The sequence below is a fragment of the Pimephales promelas genome, chromosome 12 (assembly GCF_988280905.1).
Source record: "Pimephales promelas chromosome 12, fPimPro1.hap1.1, whole genome shotgun sequence".
In the NCBI taxonomy this organism is placed as follows: Eukaryota; Metazoa; Chordata; class Actinopteri; order Cypriniformes; family Leuciscidae; genus Pimephales; species Pimephales promelas.
In genome coordinates, this window is record NC_142780.1 from 14,607,186 (window position 1) to 14,623,255 (window position 16,070).

The 16,070-nt window shown below is 36.7% G+C and overlaps 2 protein-coding genes across 2 annotated transcripts; both read right to left on the reverse strand.

Annotated features, from left to right (window-relative positions):
* Positions 1 to 7,210: 7,210 nt before the first annotated feature.
* rpl18 (ribosomal protein L18) lies at positions 7,211 to 11,988 on the reverse strand. The gene is made up of 7 exons (XM_039694550.2): positions 11,883 to 11,988; positions 11,178 to 11,264; positions 10,920 to 11,027; positions 9,213 to 9,311; positions 7,701 to 7,824; positions 7,465 to 7,534; positions 7,211 to 7,350 (listed from the first exon to the last, which is right to left on the reverse strand). The coding sequence occupies exons 1-7, from the start codon at positions 11,883 to 11,885 to the stop codon at positions 7,275 to 7,277; spliced, it is 567 nt and encodes a 188-aa protein (XP_039550484.1). The 5' UTR covers positions 11,886 to 11,988; the 3' UTR covers positions 7,211 to 7,274.
* Positions 11,989 to 12,628: 640 nt separating this feature from the next.
* On the reverse strand, positions 12,629 to 15,422 carry LOC120495100 (mpv17-like protein). Its single transcript, XM_089118176.1, has 5 exons — positions 14,665 to 15,422; positions 13,580 to 14,095; positions 13,144 to 13,214; positions 13,035 to 13,064; positions 12,629 to 12,961 (listed from the first exon to the last, which is right to left on the reverse strand). Exons 2-5 carry the CDS (start codon positions 14,085 to 14,087, stop codon positions 12,842 to 12,844), a joined length of 729 nt encoding a protein of 242 aa, XP_088974302.1. The 5' UTR covers positions 14,088 to 14,095; positions 14,665 to 15,422; the 3' UTR covers positions 12,629 to 12,841.
* Between the last annotated feature and the right edge of the window lie 648 nt (positions 15,423 to 16,070).

The following is a 16,070-nucleotide window of genomic DNA, read 5'->3' on the forward strand; positions in this document are numbered from 1 at the left end:
GGCCGTACCCACAACTGAGGTTGCAAGGATACACATCGCGATGATACTGACCTTCTCGTCTGAGGTGCTTCAGCAGACTAACAACGATAGCTCGTCAATGTCAAAATGTTTGAGTCGGAGTGAACTCAAAGTTCCCCGCACGACGTTTCAGTCAACGGTCATAAAGTGCGAGATATAAATGTAATTAACATAAACTAAACAGCTGTTTTAGATAAAAGTTTTAAAAAACGACTGAAACAATCAGTTTGCAAAGTATTAATCAAGCTCAACTTTAACAAAGGAAAAAGCAGGTCAATAGAAACATACTGTGCCCATGAGATTAACATTATGGATTCATATATTTAACATATACTGTATGTTTTTTTTTAGCTAATTACAGTAGCTCAAATTAACAACGCACGCACCTATTAAACATAATGCCATTATCATTGTATTTATAGGCTTATGGGCTTTATTTGTGTGCAGAATAGGCCTAATTATTGAAACATTTCTCTTTTAAGGCCATTCCTGATTGGAATATGTGATTGTGTTTCGTGACATCAAAAAAAAAAAAAAAAAATGTATGCCACTGACTGACATGCTTCTACTAAATCTATAGTTATCCAATTGTGGGGCCTTAAAACACCTTAAAATGCACATGTGTAGAACATCAAGAACATCAAAAATTCCTAAGTGAGGGATCCTTACTAAGTGATTCCTAGCAAGATCACTTTCGTTACCTCAGTAGGCTATTTAGAAATTCCTGCATAGTACCCTGGGTGGAGACCATTCATTTTGTGCAAAAATATTTCATTTGCCGCTCACACATTAACTTTGTGCTCAATAACTGTTATAAATATGAGGGGGGTCCTTGGAATTTTTTTTCCCCTGAAAGGGGTCCCTGGCACCAAAATGTTTGAGAACCCCTGCTCTATTGGGTTGAGATCTGGTGCCTGTGGGGGCCATTTTAGTCCAGTGAACTCATTGTCATATTCAAGAAACCAATTTGAAATTATTCGAGCTTTGTGACATGGTGCATTATCCTGCTGGAAGTAGCCATCAGAGGATGGGTACATGGTGGCTATAAGGGATGGACATGGTCAGAAACAATGATAAAGTAGGCTGTGGCATTTAAACGATGCCTAATTGGCACTAAGGGGCCTAAAGTGTGCCAAGAAAACATCCCCCACACCATTACACCACCACCACCAGCCTGCACAGTGGTAACAAGGCATGATGGATCCATGTTCTCATTCTGTTTACGCCAAATTCTGACTCTACCATCTGAATGTCTCAACAGAAATCGAGACTCATCAGACCAGGCAACATTTTTCCAGTCTCCAACTGTCCAATTTTGGTGAGCTCTTGCAAATTGTAGCCTCTTTTTCCTATTTGTAGTGGAGATGAGTGGTACCCGGTGGGGTCTTCTGCTGTTGTAGTCCATCCGCCTCAAGGTTGTGCGTGTTGTGGCTTCACAAATGCTTCGCTGCATACCTCGGTTGTAACGAGTGGTTATTTCAGTCAAAGTTGCTCTTCTATCAGCTTGAATCACTCGGCCCATTCTCCTCGGACCTCTAGCATCAACAAGGCATTTTCACCCACACGACTGCAACATACTGGATGTTTTTCCCTTTTCACACCATTCTTTGTAAACCCAAGAAATGTTTGTGTGGGAAAATCCCAGTAACTGAGCAGATTATGAAATACTCAGACCAGCCCGTCTGGCACCAACAACCATGCTTTCCCATTCTGACATTCAGTTTGGACTTCAGGAGATTGTCTAGAGCAGGACCACACCCCTAAATGCATTGAAGTAACTGCCATGTGATTGGTTGACTAGATATTTGCATTAATGAGAAATTGAACAGGTGTTCCTAATAATCCTTTAGGTGAGTGTTTATCTGTAGATATCTGCAAATGATCAAACCATTATTTTATCAAAAAAAACAACAACAATTATAGTACATCAAATCATACAATGGTTTCATTTAAATTAACAATCAGCCCAAAAACCATAAACCCATTAAAATGCCTCCAGTATATACTCAGTGGGCCTATATTATATAAAACACAAATGTTTATTTTAGATGCGATGAATTTCTGATTAATTGATTTGACAGCACTAATATTGTATGGTGTCTTCAGTGTAATTACATAATTTAATAACTAACAACATGTACTTATGCATTTGGGTTAGGGTTTGATTTAGGGTTAGTTGCATGTAATTATGCATTATTTACTGTTTTACTGGAGTCAGTACACGTAACGTAACAAAGGCACTTTCTAAACATACTGTCACCATTGCATCAGGAATGCATTTCTGATAACCAACACTAATGAGTGGGTAAAAAACACAAATGCCATGTGTAATTTTAGCTCTCACCATGGCATCATTATTTGTTTATGTGGTTGTGCAAGGGCTGCTTTCTGTTATGTCAGCCCAGTCTCAGACCCGAGCTCCGGAATGCATTAGATTGAGCCGTTGATATGCGGATGTGCGATCAGCATATTCTCAAACAGCAGCACTTCCAGTAAAGACAGAGAGACTGTGTGCGAGTGACATGAATATGGGGGCTGGAGTTGTTTTGATGAAGAAAAGAGTCTGTGGCTGACTCAATCTCTCCCCTCCCATTTTCACTCCTCCTATCTGCCACAAAAGCAAGTCGCAGTTCCTTCCTTCTGTAGTCCACATTTATTGTTACATATGTAACATGTTATTGTCGTTTTAACTAATTTATGCATAATTACATTTATCTAAGTAAGTACGTGTAGTTAATTATTATACAGCAACTCTGTATTTAAATGTACAATAACAGTGTAACAAAAACAACTTAAAATAAAGTGTAATCAAATTTATTCACTGAATTTTCGTAAACGAGATACAAAGTATCAAACAGAGGGACTTCTGCAAAGAAAATGTGCTTTTCCTAGAAATGTCTTGTTTTCTTTGTTTTCAATGTGTGAAGTTTTCACGGGTGTTCCAGTAATAGATCATAACATAACTATACACACGTTCCACTAACGTCAAATACCTCTGTTTTTCATTTTTTAACAGCATTGGTTTTAGGTTTTAGGAATATAGTTCAGATAACATAATATTTTGAGTTTCTGATGATTCAATCAATCTCCTTCTTTGTATTAACTCGATTTTTACATTTCAATGAATTTAAAATTTTAAGGCAGCCAAGTTACTTAATTTTTTAAGTTCAACCAACAATATATGTTTTACAGTGTACTATGCTTTAAAAAACTGTTTTGGGACAAATATTTTACATTGAGTTTTTAAATTTGGGTTTGTCCATATTTGACCCGAACATGGGTTGAAACGTATTTATCATTTAAATTCACAATTTAATACAATGCATTTATTATGTACATACATGTTTTTGTACTTATATTTTTTTTAAATGCCTGTAATTAATTTCTGTAATTACATCTAAAATCACCCTTAAACTACACTCTAAAAACAGCTGGGTTGTTTCAACACATGTTTGGGTCAAATATGGACAAACCCACGTTTTGGGTTTAACAATGTAATTCAAATGTTTAAACCAATGGTTGGGTTCGTCCAAATTTGACACAAGCATTGAAACAACCCATACCAAACCTGTCCCTAACCTGTATCTCCCTCAAAAACATTTTTCAATACAACAAGAACACAATATTGTACCTAATTTTTTTTTAAATGTAAGAAGTATGACACATAATATAAAGTGTGACCACTTTGTAAAACCTTATTCTTAATAGCTTGACATCTATCTATATATTTAGCTTTTTGAGGCTGCTGCGATCAGTGAAGAGCTTTAGGTGGAAATAGTAAGCTGGCACTTGAATATGTAGATATGTAAATCCATGGGAAAAAGCAGTGTGTAGGTATGCCTTCATGAGGTAAAGTATGGGAGGATAACCACAGATCTTCAGACTCTTTCAAGCTTAGATTCTCATCATTTCCTTCCTTTGTGTTTGTTGAGAGTTCTCGTGCCGCTGTGTGTGTCCATATGCCCCCATTTCACCAGAAAACATCCAAATATCAAGCGGGGTCAAGGTGAACCGCTGCTGTGGTGATAGAGCATGCGGATATCAGCTTTCACTGTCTTCAGATCAGAGGGGGCGATGTGAGAGTGTGATGGGGTCTTTCCTATTGACTGTATGTGGCTGATACAGCTGATTTGAATAACAGGAGAGCTGGGGAAGACCTACGTGAGCCCCTGATGTGGAAAAAAGACACTGTCACGGGTGGGAATATTAAATGCATGCAGATAGCGGAGAGGATGGAACATATTAATACTGATTATGGCAGGATTGTGACTGAGATATTACATATTCCTTCCCCACTGACCCCCTCAGTCATTACTTTCTCATAAGCACAGACACAGAATCCGTCTATTCTGTCTAAATCCTTTACCTTGAAAATTAATAACCGGAGTCATTTATTTATTCAGTTTTCGGTAGCACTTTATCCTGTTCCCCATGTAAATAATATTATGTACTTATTAATTACTTTCTATACACTGTAAGCACACTGTTAACCCCTTATACATCCAGAATACCAATTGAACGACTATGGACAAATGCATAAATCAACATAAAATCTTACTTATTGACCTAAAATTGGAAAAGTATAAATATATTTGGTGTTTTTAGTTGTTTTATAATATTTCTAAGTATAGATTTTTGTAATCTAACATTTGGAAAGAAAAGCTATTTATTTTATCAAGGATAGTAAGTTATGTTTGGGCTCAATCTCTCAAAAATTACGTTTTCCCCTCCCCCATGGCACAGGAAACATTAAAGTTCTCGCAAAAATTATGTTTTTCCCTCCCCATGGCACAGGAAAGAATTATTAGTTCTCATGAGAATTAACTACAAGTGGTTCTCGCAATACTACAGATGTGGTTCTTTGGTTAGAGCCCTAAAACAGAGAGACGTTTTTTGAATGTGATATTGAATATGTAAAATTACAATGAACACTATAAATTCAAATTATGTTCTAGTGACCTCAATAAAACAACCAAAACAAATGTGTGTGAAAATTGTATATTTCTTCTGTTTTATTATATAACTAAAAGAGCCTGGGCTCAAATTGACCCCAAGGAACACCGATGCTGCAAAATATGTTCAGGGCTTTAAAAAATATTAGCAGGTTAATTTTATGTTTACAGGGCTGTCCCCATTAAATTAGGAAAAGTCATTAAATCTGAAGCAAAAAAAATAAAAAATAAAATAAAATGATGTATTTACAGACGTTAAACATTGAATGGGGTCAAATTGACTCAATAGGATAATAGGAGGGTTAATATTTGAAATATCTTTTATATACAGCAAACTGCAAATGATCAAAGACCAACTAACAGTATAAACAGTCATTTAGCCATGGATTAATTTATTAACGAACATTTTGAAAACATGTAAGCATCCAAAAAAACAATCTTTTCCCATTTTTAGAAAAAAAGTTTCAATTATTTATTTTATGTTTGTAAAAACTACTAAAAACAAGTACAGAACTTAACAACAATGGCAACTTGCCTCTGACAGTCACATCAACTACAAGCGTCATGTGGAAAAGATTTTCAACCATTCCTGAAGTATGTTCAAATGAAATATAATTAAAACATTTCTGGGATAAATATGGTCATTATTGGGTTACATTATTTTTATTTAATTTATTAAAATTAAATTAAGATGGGTTGCACTTTATTTAAATCGAGTTGGATGACTGAATGGCTGTTATTATTTTTGTCCTTAAAACTAGAACATCAGTTTCAAAAAGGTACTTGGTAAAAATGTGCCTTTACACATTACATTGTCATTAAATTGATTTGTGTTGCTTCTACATTAATTTGGGAATTCAATGTGTAAATATGATTACAAAAACATGTTATACATGAACACGAACACATGTTATTCAGAATGAGATGTAAAATGTGATTAGTAAGAAGTTGTTCAGTTTCATTCATTGCAGTGGTCAAATTTCCACGAGAGTCAGCAGTGGGACATTGGAGCTCACCGTTTCAGTCAAATCTTTTAATTCCACAGATGATTTCTCTATAGAAATTAGTCAAAACAGTGTTTAATTGAAAGATATGCATCACGTAAACCATATTTGTGCCTCTGAGTAGATGCAATTACCGTTTCTTACATCATGGCACAGATCAGTTTCATCTAGAAAGTTTTGTCCTTATATAGAAAAACCCAAGATGTGTGTTAAATTCAATAGACTTCAATGTTCTTGGCGGGCTTTAGAGTGCGTGACAACCTGCTATTCATAAAGACTTCATTATTTTAATATTTAAAACCTTCATTTTGATATGAAGTTTCAAATGATCAAGGTGGAAATTTTGAAATTAATATTCATTGTTTGCCATCATAACTGCATCACATGTGGCTGAAACTGCTACTAACAGTCTGTTGAACTGTTTAATTTGTCCTGTGTACTGGAAGTTACAACCACAGATTTTCGGATTAAAGAGTCAGCTTCTGAAAAGCGTTTACTCACAAATAGCAAAGCTTCTTTGAATGGGGTCCAAACAATAGATGAAATTTTTCTGCTGCCACATTATGCCTTTAAGTTGTGCCATTTTACTTCTACGTTTGCATGGTCATCCAAAATAACGTATATTGTTTGCATTTTAAATGTCGACATTCCACTTGTACCTACATTGAATTTATTTTGTACTCAAAATTCATTTAAACTACACATACATAAAATGACCATTCCTGCATTTATTTATTTTCAACAGTAGTGCCATATAACACTACTTTGCCAAACTAATTTTAAACATTCCTATTATTGGGCAAGTTTTCTGCATGACAGGCTGAAACAAAATTAGGCGATTAAACTGGTGCAAAATGTGTGTGACCTACTACAAATGTATATCATAGCCTCAAAATCAAAAACACAAACTCCTGAGAACTTGTATCGTGCAAATGTGCACAGCGTGCAAATTAAAATGGAAAAGTTCAATTAAGGTCTGTGCCTTTCCTCTGACGTTAACCTCTTTCAACTCGATAATTATACTCTTTGGCATCTTTGCGTTAGACTAATTCTGAAACTATTGGAAGCATGTGTATACGCACATGTACCTGCAGTTGTAAACAAAGCATTTCATCATTAGGTTTGCTTTTCCATTTGATGTGGTGAAGTCAGTCATTTCTGTACTTCAGATGCATGTCGGGTGTCAATTTCACACACTCAAGTCACTTAGCTGCACAGAAAAGCAACTCCAAAAGATTGTATTTTGAATATTACCCAATCTTTATTTGCATTACAATATAGAATACAAAAAGACAGATGTTTAGTTCTTGTAGCCTCGGCTGGCTCTGCGACCACGGGCACGCTCGAACTTCCTGCCTTTGGAGCGCACATAGGGCCTAGAGAGGAGACACAAACACGCTCAGTTAAACGGTTCACCACAACAATCAACATTTATCAAACAGCCTCAAGCTCAGGATGGCTTGAAACCAAAGTTCACATTGATCACTTACTTGGTGTGGCTGTGGGGGGTTCCAGGAGCTTTTCCAAAATGCCTGTACACCTCTCTACCCTTACGGGGTCCTGTTTGCAAAAAAGACAGATGCTTTAACAATCTGGAGCCGAAACCCTCGAAATACGAACAATTAAGCAACTCATTCTGGAAAATGAGAAAGTTATTATAAACAAGAATCAGATTTATATTCAATTTGTTTTCTACACAAAGTATTCTTGCTTTGCACACACGTACCGGACAACAGAACGGTGCCCTGTCCTCTAGGTGCTGTGAGGGCCAGCTGGTCAAAGGTCATGATCTGTCCACCTGCCTTCAAGATCCTGTGGCGAGCACCGTCGGTCACTTTTAGGGCACACACCTGTGAGAGGGCACAGGAAAGAGAAATTGCTTCACACTGGATGCACTCTGCCGAGTGAAAAACACCATAAAAAAAATCCAACAAAGACTGCTTTAAAAAAACATCTCTCCAATACATACAATGCCATAAATATTGCCACGATCCTAAAATTTAAAAAAATAAATAAATTGTAGGGATGCACAGATTGCGACAGACTGGGACTGGGCTTGTGTTCTCGTACTAAAGAAAAATGCTCCCATACCAACAACCCATTCCAGGCCGATTTTGTACAGTGTTTGCGTCCAGACAAAGAAACAGAGTATAATGTGGATAAGACAAGGCTGTCTGAATAAAGTGAATGGATCTAATTAGTGGAATATTAAACAAAATATAGTAACACCTATTGAGCTGTGGTTTGTGAGCTGATAAGAGAAACCACGAAGTGGGAGTGCAAGCTTGTCGAGCACATCCCCGGACATTAGTGGAAAGTTTGTAGTTCGGTTTGGATGTCAGTGGCAAAGAAAGCAAATCAAGGCATTTAAAAGAGGTCGTAGTTTTTTTTCCGACTCCATTGACTTGACTTGGTACAAAAACTACGATAAAACCTTTTGGAAAACATCTTTTGCAGCGAATTTTGTGTGAGCATATCAGTGAACACCCCAGACCACTCGGTGAGTTTAACGTCTTTGTAAACTAAAGTATAATGCGTTTTAAGAAGGATTGTTCCAGTGCACCTATACAGCAATTGTGTGTGTGTGGGGGGGGGGGGGGGGGGGATGGGGGGGGTGCTAACACAGAAACCTAAAATTCTCGGGACAGCAGCATTTGTCCAAATTTCAATCTTGACCGATCCATTTAATCAGAAACGATCTTATAACACTGACATTCTAGATTCGGGCGGCAATAAAATCAGACTAGCCGCAGAAAAAAAAGTACAAAAAAAAGTAAAATGCCTTGCGACACTATGAAAACAATTTCTGTGCAAATAAGGCTTTAATTTTAAAATGACAGCGTTACATTAAAGATGCTTTGCACCAGATTTAGCTTAAGCTAGCTTCCATCTGTAGTCCCTGAGCAGGTGAATTACAATACAAAATATACAATATAAAATATAATTGGTCACTCAAACACAACTATTCATTAATTCGTTCAACCATTCCCCATTACAACAATCAGTCCAAGTTAATCAAGCTGAAATTACAACAATAAAACATCACTAAAGGTCATATTTACATACACAATTATCACAAGTAATTGTCACAATTCTCCCTTGTTGAAGGAAGCATCAGAACGACGAGACAGGAACCTGTACAACTAACATTACAACACATCACGTCTAAAATGGACGTGGACAGACGGACCTTTAATACAAAGCTTATAAGACATTAACCACACAATGTCTGTCTTACCTTCAGTTTAGGGATTTTGTGAATCCTGACATCATCAGTAATTGTTCCCACAACAACAGCAGTCAGGTTTTCACGGCCTGGAAGCTTCATCTTACGAATCTACAGGCAGAGAAAGAAGAAAACTTTGCATGAGACAAACACCACAGTTTATTAAGGCTGTGTTAAAAATCTAAATTTCTAACCAATTCTCATTTTGATGAACAAATATCAATTCTTAGATATTTCACACAAAATCACCTTAAATCAAATCACCTTCAAGTTGTTCTAAACATATTTGCGTTTTTCTTCTAAAGAACTTAAAAGATGATATTTAGAAGAATGTGGATAACCAAACAGTTTCTATTCAGTATTTTTTTTTTTTCATACCAATGAAGTCTACGGTGACCTACAGGGTCTTATGCTGAAACAAGGTGATCCTTTAGCTAGCAAGGAGAGCATTTAGCTACATATATGCAAATTGTGAGCTTAGAATTATAAGGTTCTATCTCCACTTTTGGTCGAAATTGAGTTTGAGACATAATCTGATCCATTAGGTGTTTATTAATGCCTGTGTGGTGTTATATTTGTAAAAAAAAAAAAAAAGAAAAAAAGTTTAATAGATAAAGCTATAATAGAAGATTATACTACGTAACAGTTTTGCCAGCTGGGATGTAAACTTAAATGCTCAATATCTCAGAACTACCCTAAACAGAGATAGAACCTTATAATTCTAAGCTCACGAAATATATTCACATTCGTACCCGTTCTTCAATATTTTAAGTATTTTGAATAAATTGACAGCTACAGTTTAAGTAAAAAATTTGTATTAAATTATTGTGATTAAAAGGTTATTATAAAAACTTCCATTTGTAAAGTAATTGTGTGCAATTACATCAGTTCATTTTAACCTTTAATATTATAGTAATGGTCCCTAAACAGTTTACAGCATTAGTTGAGATTTAGAAAATTTGCACTGTATCTGATATAAATCTAAATGAATCGATATTTAATAGATGGAATCAAGCAAGCTTGTGCATAAAAATCGAATTGTGAAATCTGTGTTAATACCCAGCTCGATAATTAACATGCAAAAGGTCATGTGTAAACAAGATCTACAGGAGTAATGCCTGCTTCAGACTGTGTGATTTCAATACTGTACGACATGAATCTATTAAACTTAGGTATGTTGTGCATGTAGACTGTACGATGACGACACCTATTGAATAGTAGGCTACGACGCAAGTTAGAATAGAATAAAACGTCATCAGCATGTGCAAGTGATAAACAAATAGAGCAAGATGAATTGCACTTTGGTGTTGGTGGGTTTTATATGCTCTAAAAATACAACGAAGAGTAAGCGAAAGAATATGGATGAGGTCATGGCTAGGGAATAGAGACCAACTATTTTGTAAATGAGGCTTGAGGCAAGTAGCTATTGGTTTTAGCACCACGTTGCATTGATCAATATGGCATTTCAAGTTGCATTTTTATTGGCTAGTAAGCAGATGTAGTCATAACAGCAAACACACTGTGTAAGATGATCAAGCTAAACTTCTGACACTGATTGCTTGGGATCTTTGGCCGTGACAGACAACTTCTCTCACTTAACGACGTAGGACCACCATTTGAGCCAAGACCACAGAAACTGCCACGATTGGTCATCTTTCGTCTAGGACAGGCCAAAATCGTACAACATGTACCGGGCATTACACTGGGGTTCAAACTCACCAGTCGGGAAATGGACAGAGGTGGGCGGTTAGTCTTGCTCATGAAGAGTCTCCTCAGAATGACCTTGTTGAAGGGAGCATCAGAACGACGAGACAGGAACCTGTACAACTAACGTTGCAACACAACAAAAGCAAACTGATCAAATTAAAGGCAAAGTTTGACAACTGACCCAACTAGTCAGAGAAATGTAGCAATACGTTTTAAAACTGGAGTTTCTAGCTTGCTCATCTGTGTTGAGTAAGTTATGTTGGTTCTTACCTTGACCAAGAGCCTCAGGTAAATATCCTGACTTTTGGGCTCCTTCCTGTGAACCTTACGGTCCTTGTTGTGTCTGATGTCAACTCCCTGTAGGATTCCACAAAATACATCAATTACACACCAACAAAAAACATGGAGAATTAGCACGTTCTCCATAGATTACACTAGCTTGAGAACGTACACATAAGCAATAATGGCTAGCACAACGAAAATAAATATTTTGAGCGAAAAACATGTTTACCATAATTCAAATTAGTGTCAAATAAGCCGTAACTCATGTGGCTTTGAGAGCCGAATACTGCTAGCTCTAATAAAGCTAGCGTTAGCTTAGCCAACACGAGTTTGCTGTAACGTTAGTGTTTCTCCTTCTGACCAGTTAACTAAATCACACAACAGTATGTATTTTATTTATACATTTATAAACAGAAGATCAATGAGACTGTAACACGCTGCCGTCAGAGTATGTACGGCAAGTATTTTAAGCACTACAAATGAACGGGAGTCTCAGCTCTGCGGCCCGATGTGCGTTAACCGGCATTTACTAATTAATTTCACATACTATCCACAATAATACCTATATCAAATCATTTATAGTGCTATGTAATGCTTCTAAACATCATCTGCGGAAAAACTAGAACAGATATCGCTGAGGATGGAGGAAGATTTTGGATACTGGTAGATTCCATAAGATATCAAGCTACCTACCATCTTGGACTCAGAGTGAAAAGGGAAAAAGAAAGCTCGCGAGAGCACGTATAGCGAGATTACGGAACGGCATGAGTCACGTGACTGAAAAGGCGCGTCCGGGTAGGCTCACGATTCCTGTCACTGAAAAAAAAACATTTCAGTGTTCTGTACACTCTGGTGCTTTTTTTTTACAGTCAAATTCATAATAAATGGTTTAAGCAAACAAAAATAGCGAAATAAAAATGTAGGGCCTATGTAAAACGCTTTGAGTGCCGAGAGAGGCGCTATATAAATGTAATGAATTATTATTGTGTACAAATTAATGTACTATTGTATACAGTAGTGTGGTCTATCGCAGCAACTTTTAAAAGAGCTTGATTGATTACAAAGTTATTATAATGAAGACATATCTTTATTGTGATAATTATATTTATAGCCTACATGTAGGCCTATTATTCATTTGAAATATTCTATAAAATCTCTCTTAAAAAAAAATAAAAATCTCTTAAAAACTAAAATTCACCTAATCAATTTTCTGAATGCATGGATTTTAAGTGAACAATGTCATTTTTACATTTTTTGGTTCCACTTTATATTAAGTGTCTTAATGTAGGCTATAAAGACACCTTATTTAAAGTGTGACCATTTTTTTTTACCTCATAATGTTCAAAGAACCAATTTCCCGTACCTATTGTTTTCTTGATAATAATTTCACTGTGGAAGAAAAGATCTGTCACTACTTCCGTTTCATTGCAAATTCTAAAAGAATGAGTGGAAAAACTGGGGTAACAAAAAACGTGTTTATTATGAAGCATATTGATCATTTATTAACATTATTTTATTTGTAATTAACCTATAGGAGACAATGGCATTTGTTTAAAAATCTCAGTTGTTTAAAATCAGCCAGCTTTAATGCATCCCTTAAGAATATGCAGTATGTTTCATAGATGGCATGCAAGCAGCATGTGGAATAAAGCCTAGCTCAGGAAGTCACTCTTCTGTTGCTTGAAATGACACAAGAAGACAGTCCAGCCAAGAGCGACTCCTCCAACAAAAACCGTCCGAGCCACTGGCGGGATCAGGGAGAAGTTCACAGCCTGAGACATGAAGAATATAATTAGAAAACAAATGACGAAGCATCTTAGGAAAAAGATCTGACAGAACAAATACCTGCATTGCTGACCAGTACACCACTCCAGTCTACCCGAAATAGAAACAAAGAGTAAATCAACGTGTCAAATTTGATCCAGAATTTACACACGTGCTCTTCAATGTTTACCCGATAAGAGGTCCAGAATTTATTTCTCCAGTCTTCAAGGGGATCCTCTGCACCCTCCAATGCGCTCAGCCCTTTAGAAGTATAATAAACACTTCAGTTCATCATTATTCATTCATTTGTGCACCAATATATTTTTGCATTGATTTTGTTTGATTAAAAAAATATTGTTGGTTTAACTTAAAAAATTAAGTAACTTGGCTGCCTTAAAAATTTAAGTTCATTGAAATGGAAAAATTGAGTTAATACAATGAAGGTGATTGATTTAATCATCAGAAACTTAAAATATTATGTTATCTGAACGACATAAATTATTTAAGTTGATTTGAAAAAAAAGTAATGTTGTGATTACAAATCATGAAAACATTTTTTTACAGAAGAGGAAGTGGAAATTCCTCAGTTATTCCTTTTGGTGAGTATATTTATTGCTGATTCTCACCAATGTAGAAAGCACTTATTGTCAAAGGGGCTGCAAACAGCTGGTCTAGAAACACTTTGAGTGACACTCTTTTGGCCCCTCCCCCCGGAAACATCCTCTCCAGTCCTCGTAGCCAATGGTAATTGAAGTTAGCATGGAAACAGAACCCAACCAGTGCCACTCGAGCGGTCTGGGCCCAGTCGATGCCGTGACGCTGCCGAACACGTTGGACTGGAGCTGATGTTTTATTTTCTTCTGAGGCTTTTTTATTGCCTTCTGGGTCACTTATTTTGGTATTATACCAAGTCAGATCATCTGTCTTTGCTTCTCCGGCCACAGTTATTCCTTCAGTGGACATCTTAGATGGATCTTGTCCTATTCTATCTGGTTTGTGTTGTTCTGTCACTTTTTCCTGAGCTTTTCCCATCATGCTTTGCTGAATGAGGTCCGCTGTGGCAAACAGGGTTGTGTATCCTAGCACATTAGGGATGTATGGATGGGATTTGAACAAAGTCCATGCTCTGTTCATGATGACCGCTGGACAGGGATAATAAAAGTAAACATTTCATTAAACTGAATAGGCTCAATCCACAATAAATGTCATTTGATCCTTTTAATTTGAGTTTTTAAAGTCACCATGAAATCAAAATTCTTATTTTTTGCACCCCCACTTCCACTCCTCATGTTTACTGGAGTGAGGGAGGGACAACCTGTCACTCACATGACATCACAGCAATAGCAATCCATAAGAGATGCTACTTACTGCAGAGCCAATGGGTGGAGCTTGACGTCCCGCTCCGCCTCACTGGACTTAATGGGTGGAGCTAGACAACCCCCACCCACACACTAATCCTATAGCTAACCATAACTCCGCCCATTATGTCCAGAGAAGGAGAGCTGGACGTCATTTGGCACTGCAGTGAGCACCACTTGAACCATTCCTGATGGACAAATTAAAGTCCCAGCCTACATTTTTTTTTCTTGTTGTTCCAATCAGATCAAAATAGGGAGGAAAAGACTAACACCTTCTGTTTCATGCTGACTTTTTTTTTAATAGTTGCAAATGACAATTTAAGTTTAAATAATATTTTTTTTTTGTAACTCACCATGCAGCTGTCCTGTTTTAAGAATGAATGACAAATCTCAAGGTTCACTCTGTTGTATCCCTCTGATTGATTCTTGTAAACAAAGCTGATTGGTCAAACATAGACCAATCAGAGTTTGTTTTGAGGTACAAAGTTCGAAGTAGCAAGAATGAGTGTTTATGATAAGGTTTATCAGTGCCAGAATGTGAGAAAAGAACACATGGAGAGAACCAGGGAACATTTGAGGGAATTTACAAAGGGAAGATTTTTTAATAATCAGTATATTAAACATCCTTCTGCTTAATAGTAAAACACATCAATCAAACATAATGAAATGCAGAGATCAGATACAACGTGAAGTATATGAAGCTCACCGATGTTAAACTTGAGAGAAGAACATTCTAACACCAGGCTGAAAGCAGAAGTGCTTCAAAACCAGCAGAGAACATATGCAGCAATCAGTGACATGTGAGAAGCTGCACTAAATATAGTGAGGAGTCTTCTGTCCACACCCCACTGTAATGTTACCATAGTGCTGAATGATAATGGACCAATAATTCACAGAACCAATGAATCTCACAAAAATGCAAGCAAGATGCGATTAGCAATTTAGTTAACTGACACTAAAAATATCACAAACTGCATTCGTTATGGATATAATGACAAACTTTAAACAAAAATTAGAAATAAAATAAGCTGAAGTACTAAAATTATAACTAAAACTTAAATAAAAATAAATTCAAGCTAAATTCTTCCGGAACACTATTTTCACACTGTCGCTTGTTAAATTTTTCAATTAGCCTAACAATATCCATAGAGCACAGTCATGACATGAGAATTCTCTTTTTTTATATTCTATTAAGCATTCATTTAAAATACAATGCTCTAATGTGAACAAGTCATTTATTAAGCATTCAGTTCAATTTAATATGTTCCTGCTTTGACTCATGTCATATTCCCTGTCCTCTGGACCACGTTCCATTATGTTGAACGTCCCCATAGATATGTAAAAATAACATTTTGTCTGAGAGTTGAAATGTGAAGGCAATTTGTGTGTGGCAACCAGTAGAGCTCTCAGACAGGAGAATGTGTTAATGAGGATCTGAGATTAAAGAGATCAATTAAGCGCTTAACTGGTGCGCTGTGTTTGCTAACACTTAACAAGCGCTGTTTCTGACCACGCTCAAGGAGACCGCACGGCACCAACCAGTTGACTTCTAATTGCTTTTCTTTTCATTCTGCTGCACTTCTCTGTCCTCATTAATGGCCTTGCCACCTTTTATCTCAGCAGACAAAGAATCGTTCACTGTGGCATCATCACCGAAACAATGCCACCCTCCCCTCGGCCATTCGTTCATTCACACTCTCTCTGTCTCTCGGTCAGTCAGGGAGCGGGACTGGATCACCTGTGCAGTCTTCTGGTTCCC

Coding starts and splice junctions, on each gene's coding strand:
- rpl18 (XM_039694550.2), bottom strand. Junction 11,028..11,177: donor ACCTGAGGCTCTTGGTCAAG/GTAAGAACCAAC, acceptor TTGCAACGTTAG/TTGTACAGGTTCCTGTCTCG. Junction 7,535..7,700: donor GGGCACCGTTCTGTTGTCCG/GTACGTGTGTGC, acceptor TTTTGCAAACAG/GACCCCGTAAGGGTAGAGAG.
- LOC120495100 (XM_089118176.1), bottom strand. CDS start 14,087: ATGAACAGAGCATGGACTTTGTTCAAATCCCATCCATACATCCCTAAT. Junction 13,215..13,579: donor AATAAGTGCTTTCTACATTG/GTGAGAATCAGC, acceptor ATACTTCTAAAG/GGCTGAGCGCATTGGAGGGT. Junction 13,065..13,143: donor AATTCTGGACCTCTTATCGG/GTAAACATTGAA, acceptor TATTTCGGGTAG/ACTGGAGTGGTGTACTGGTC.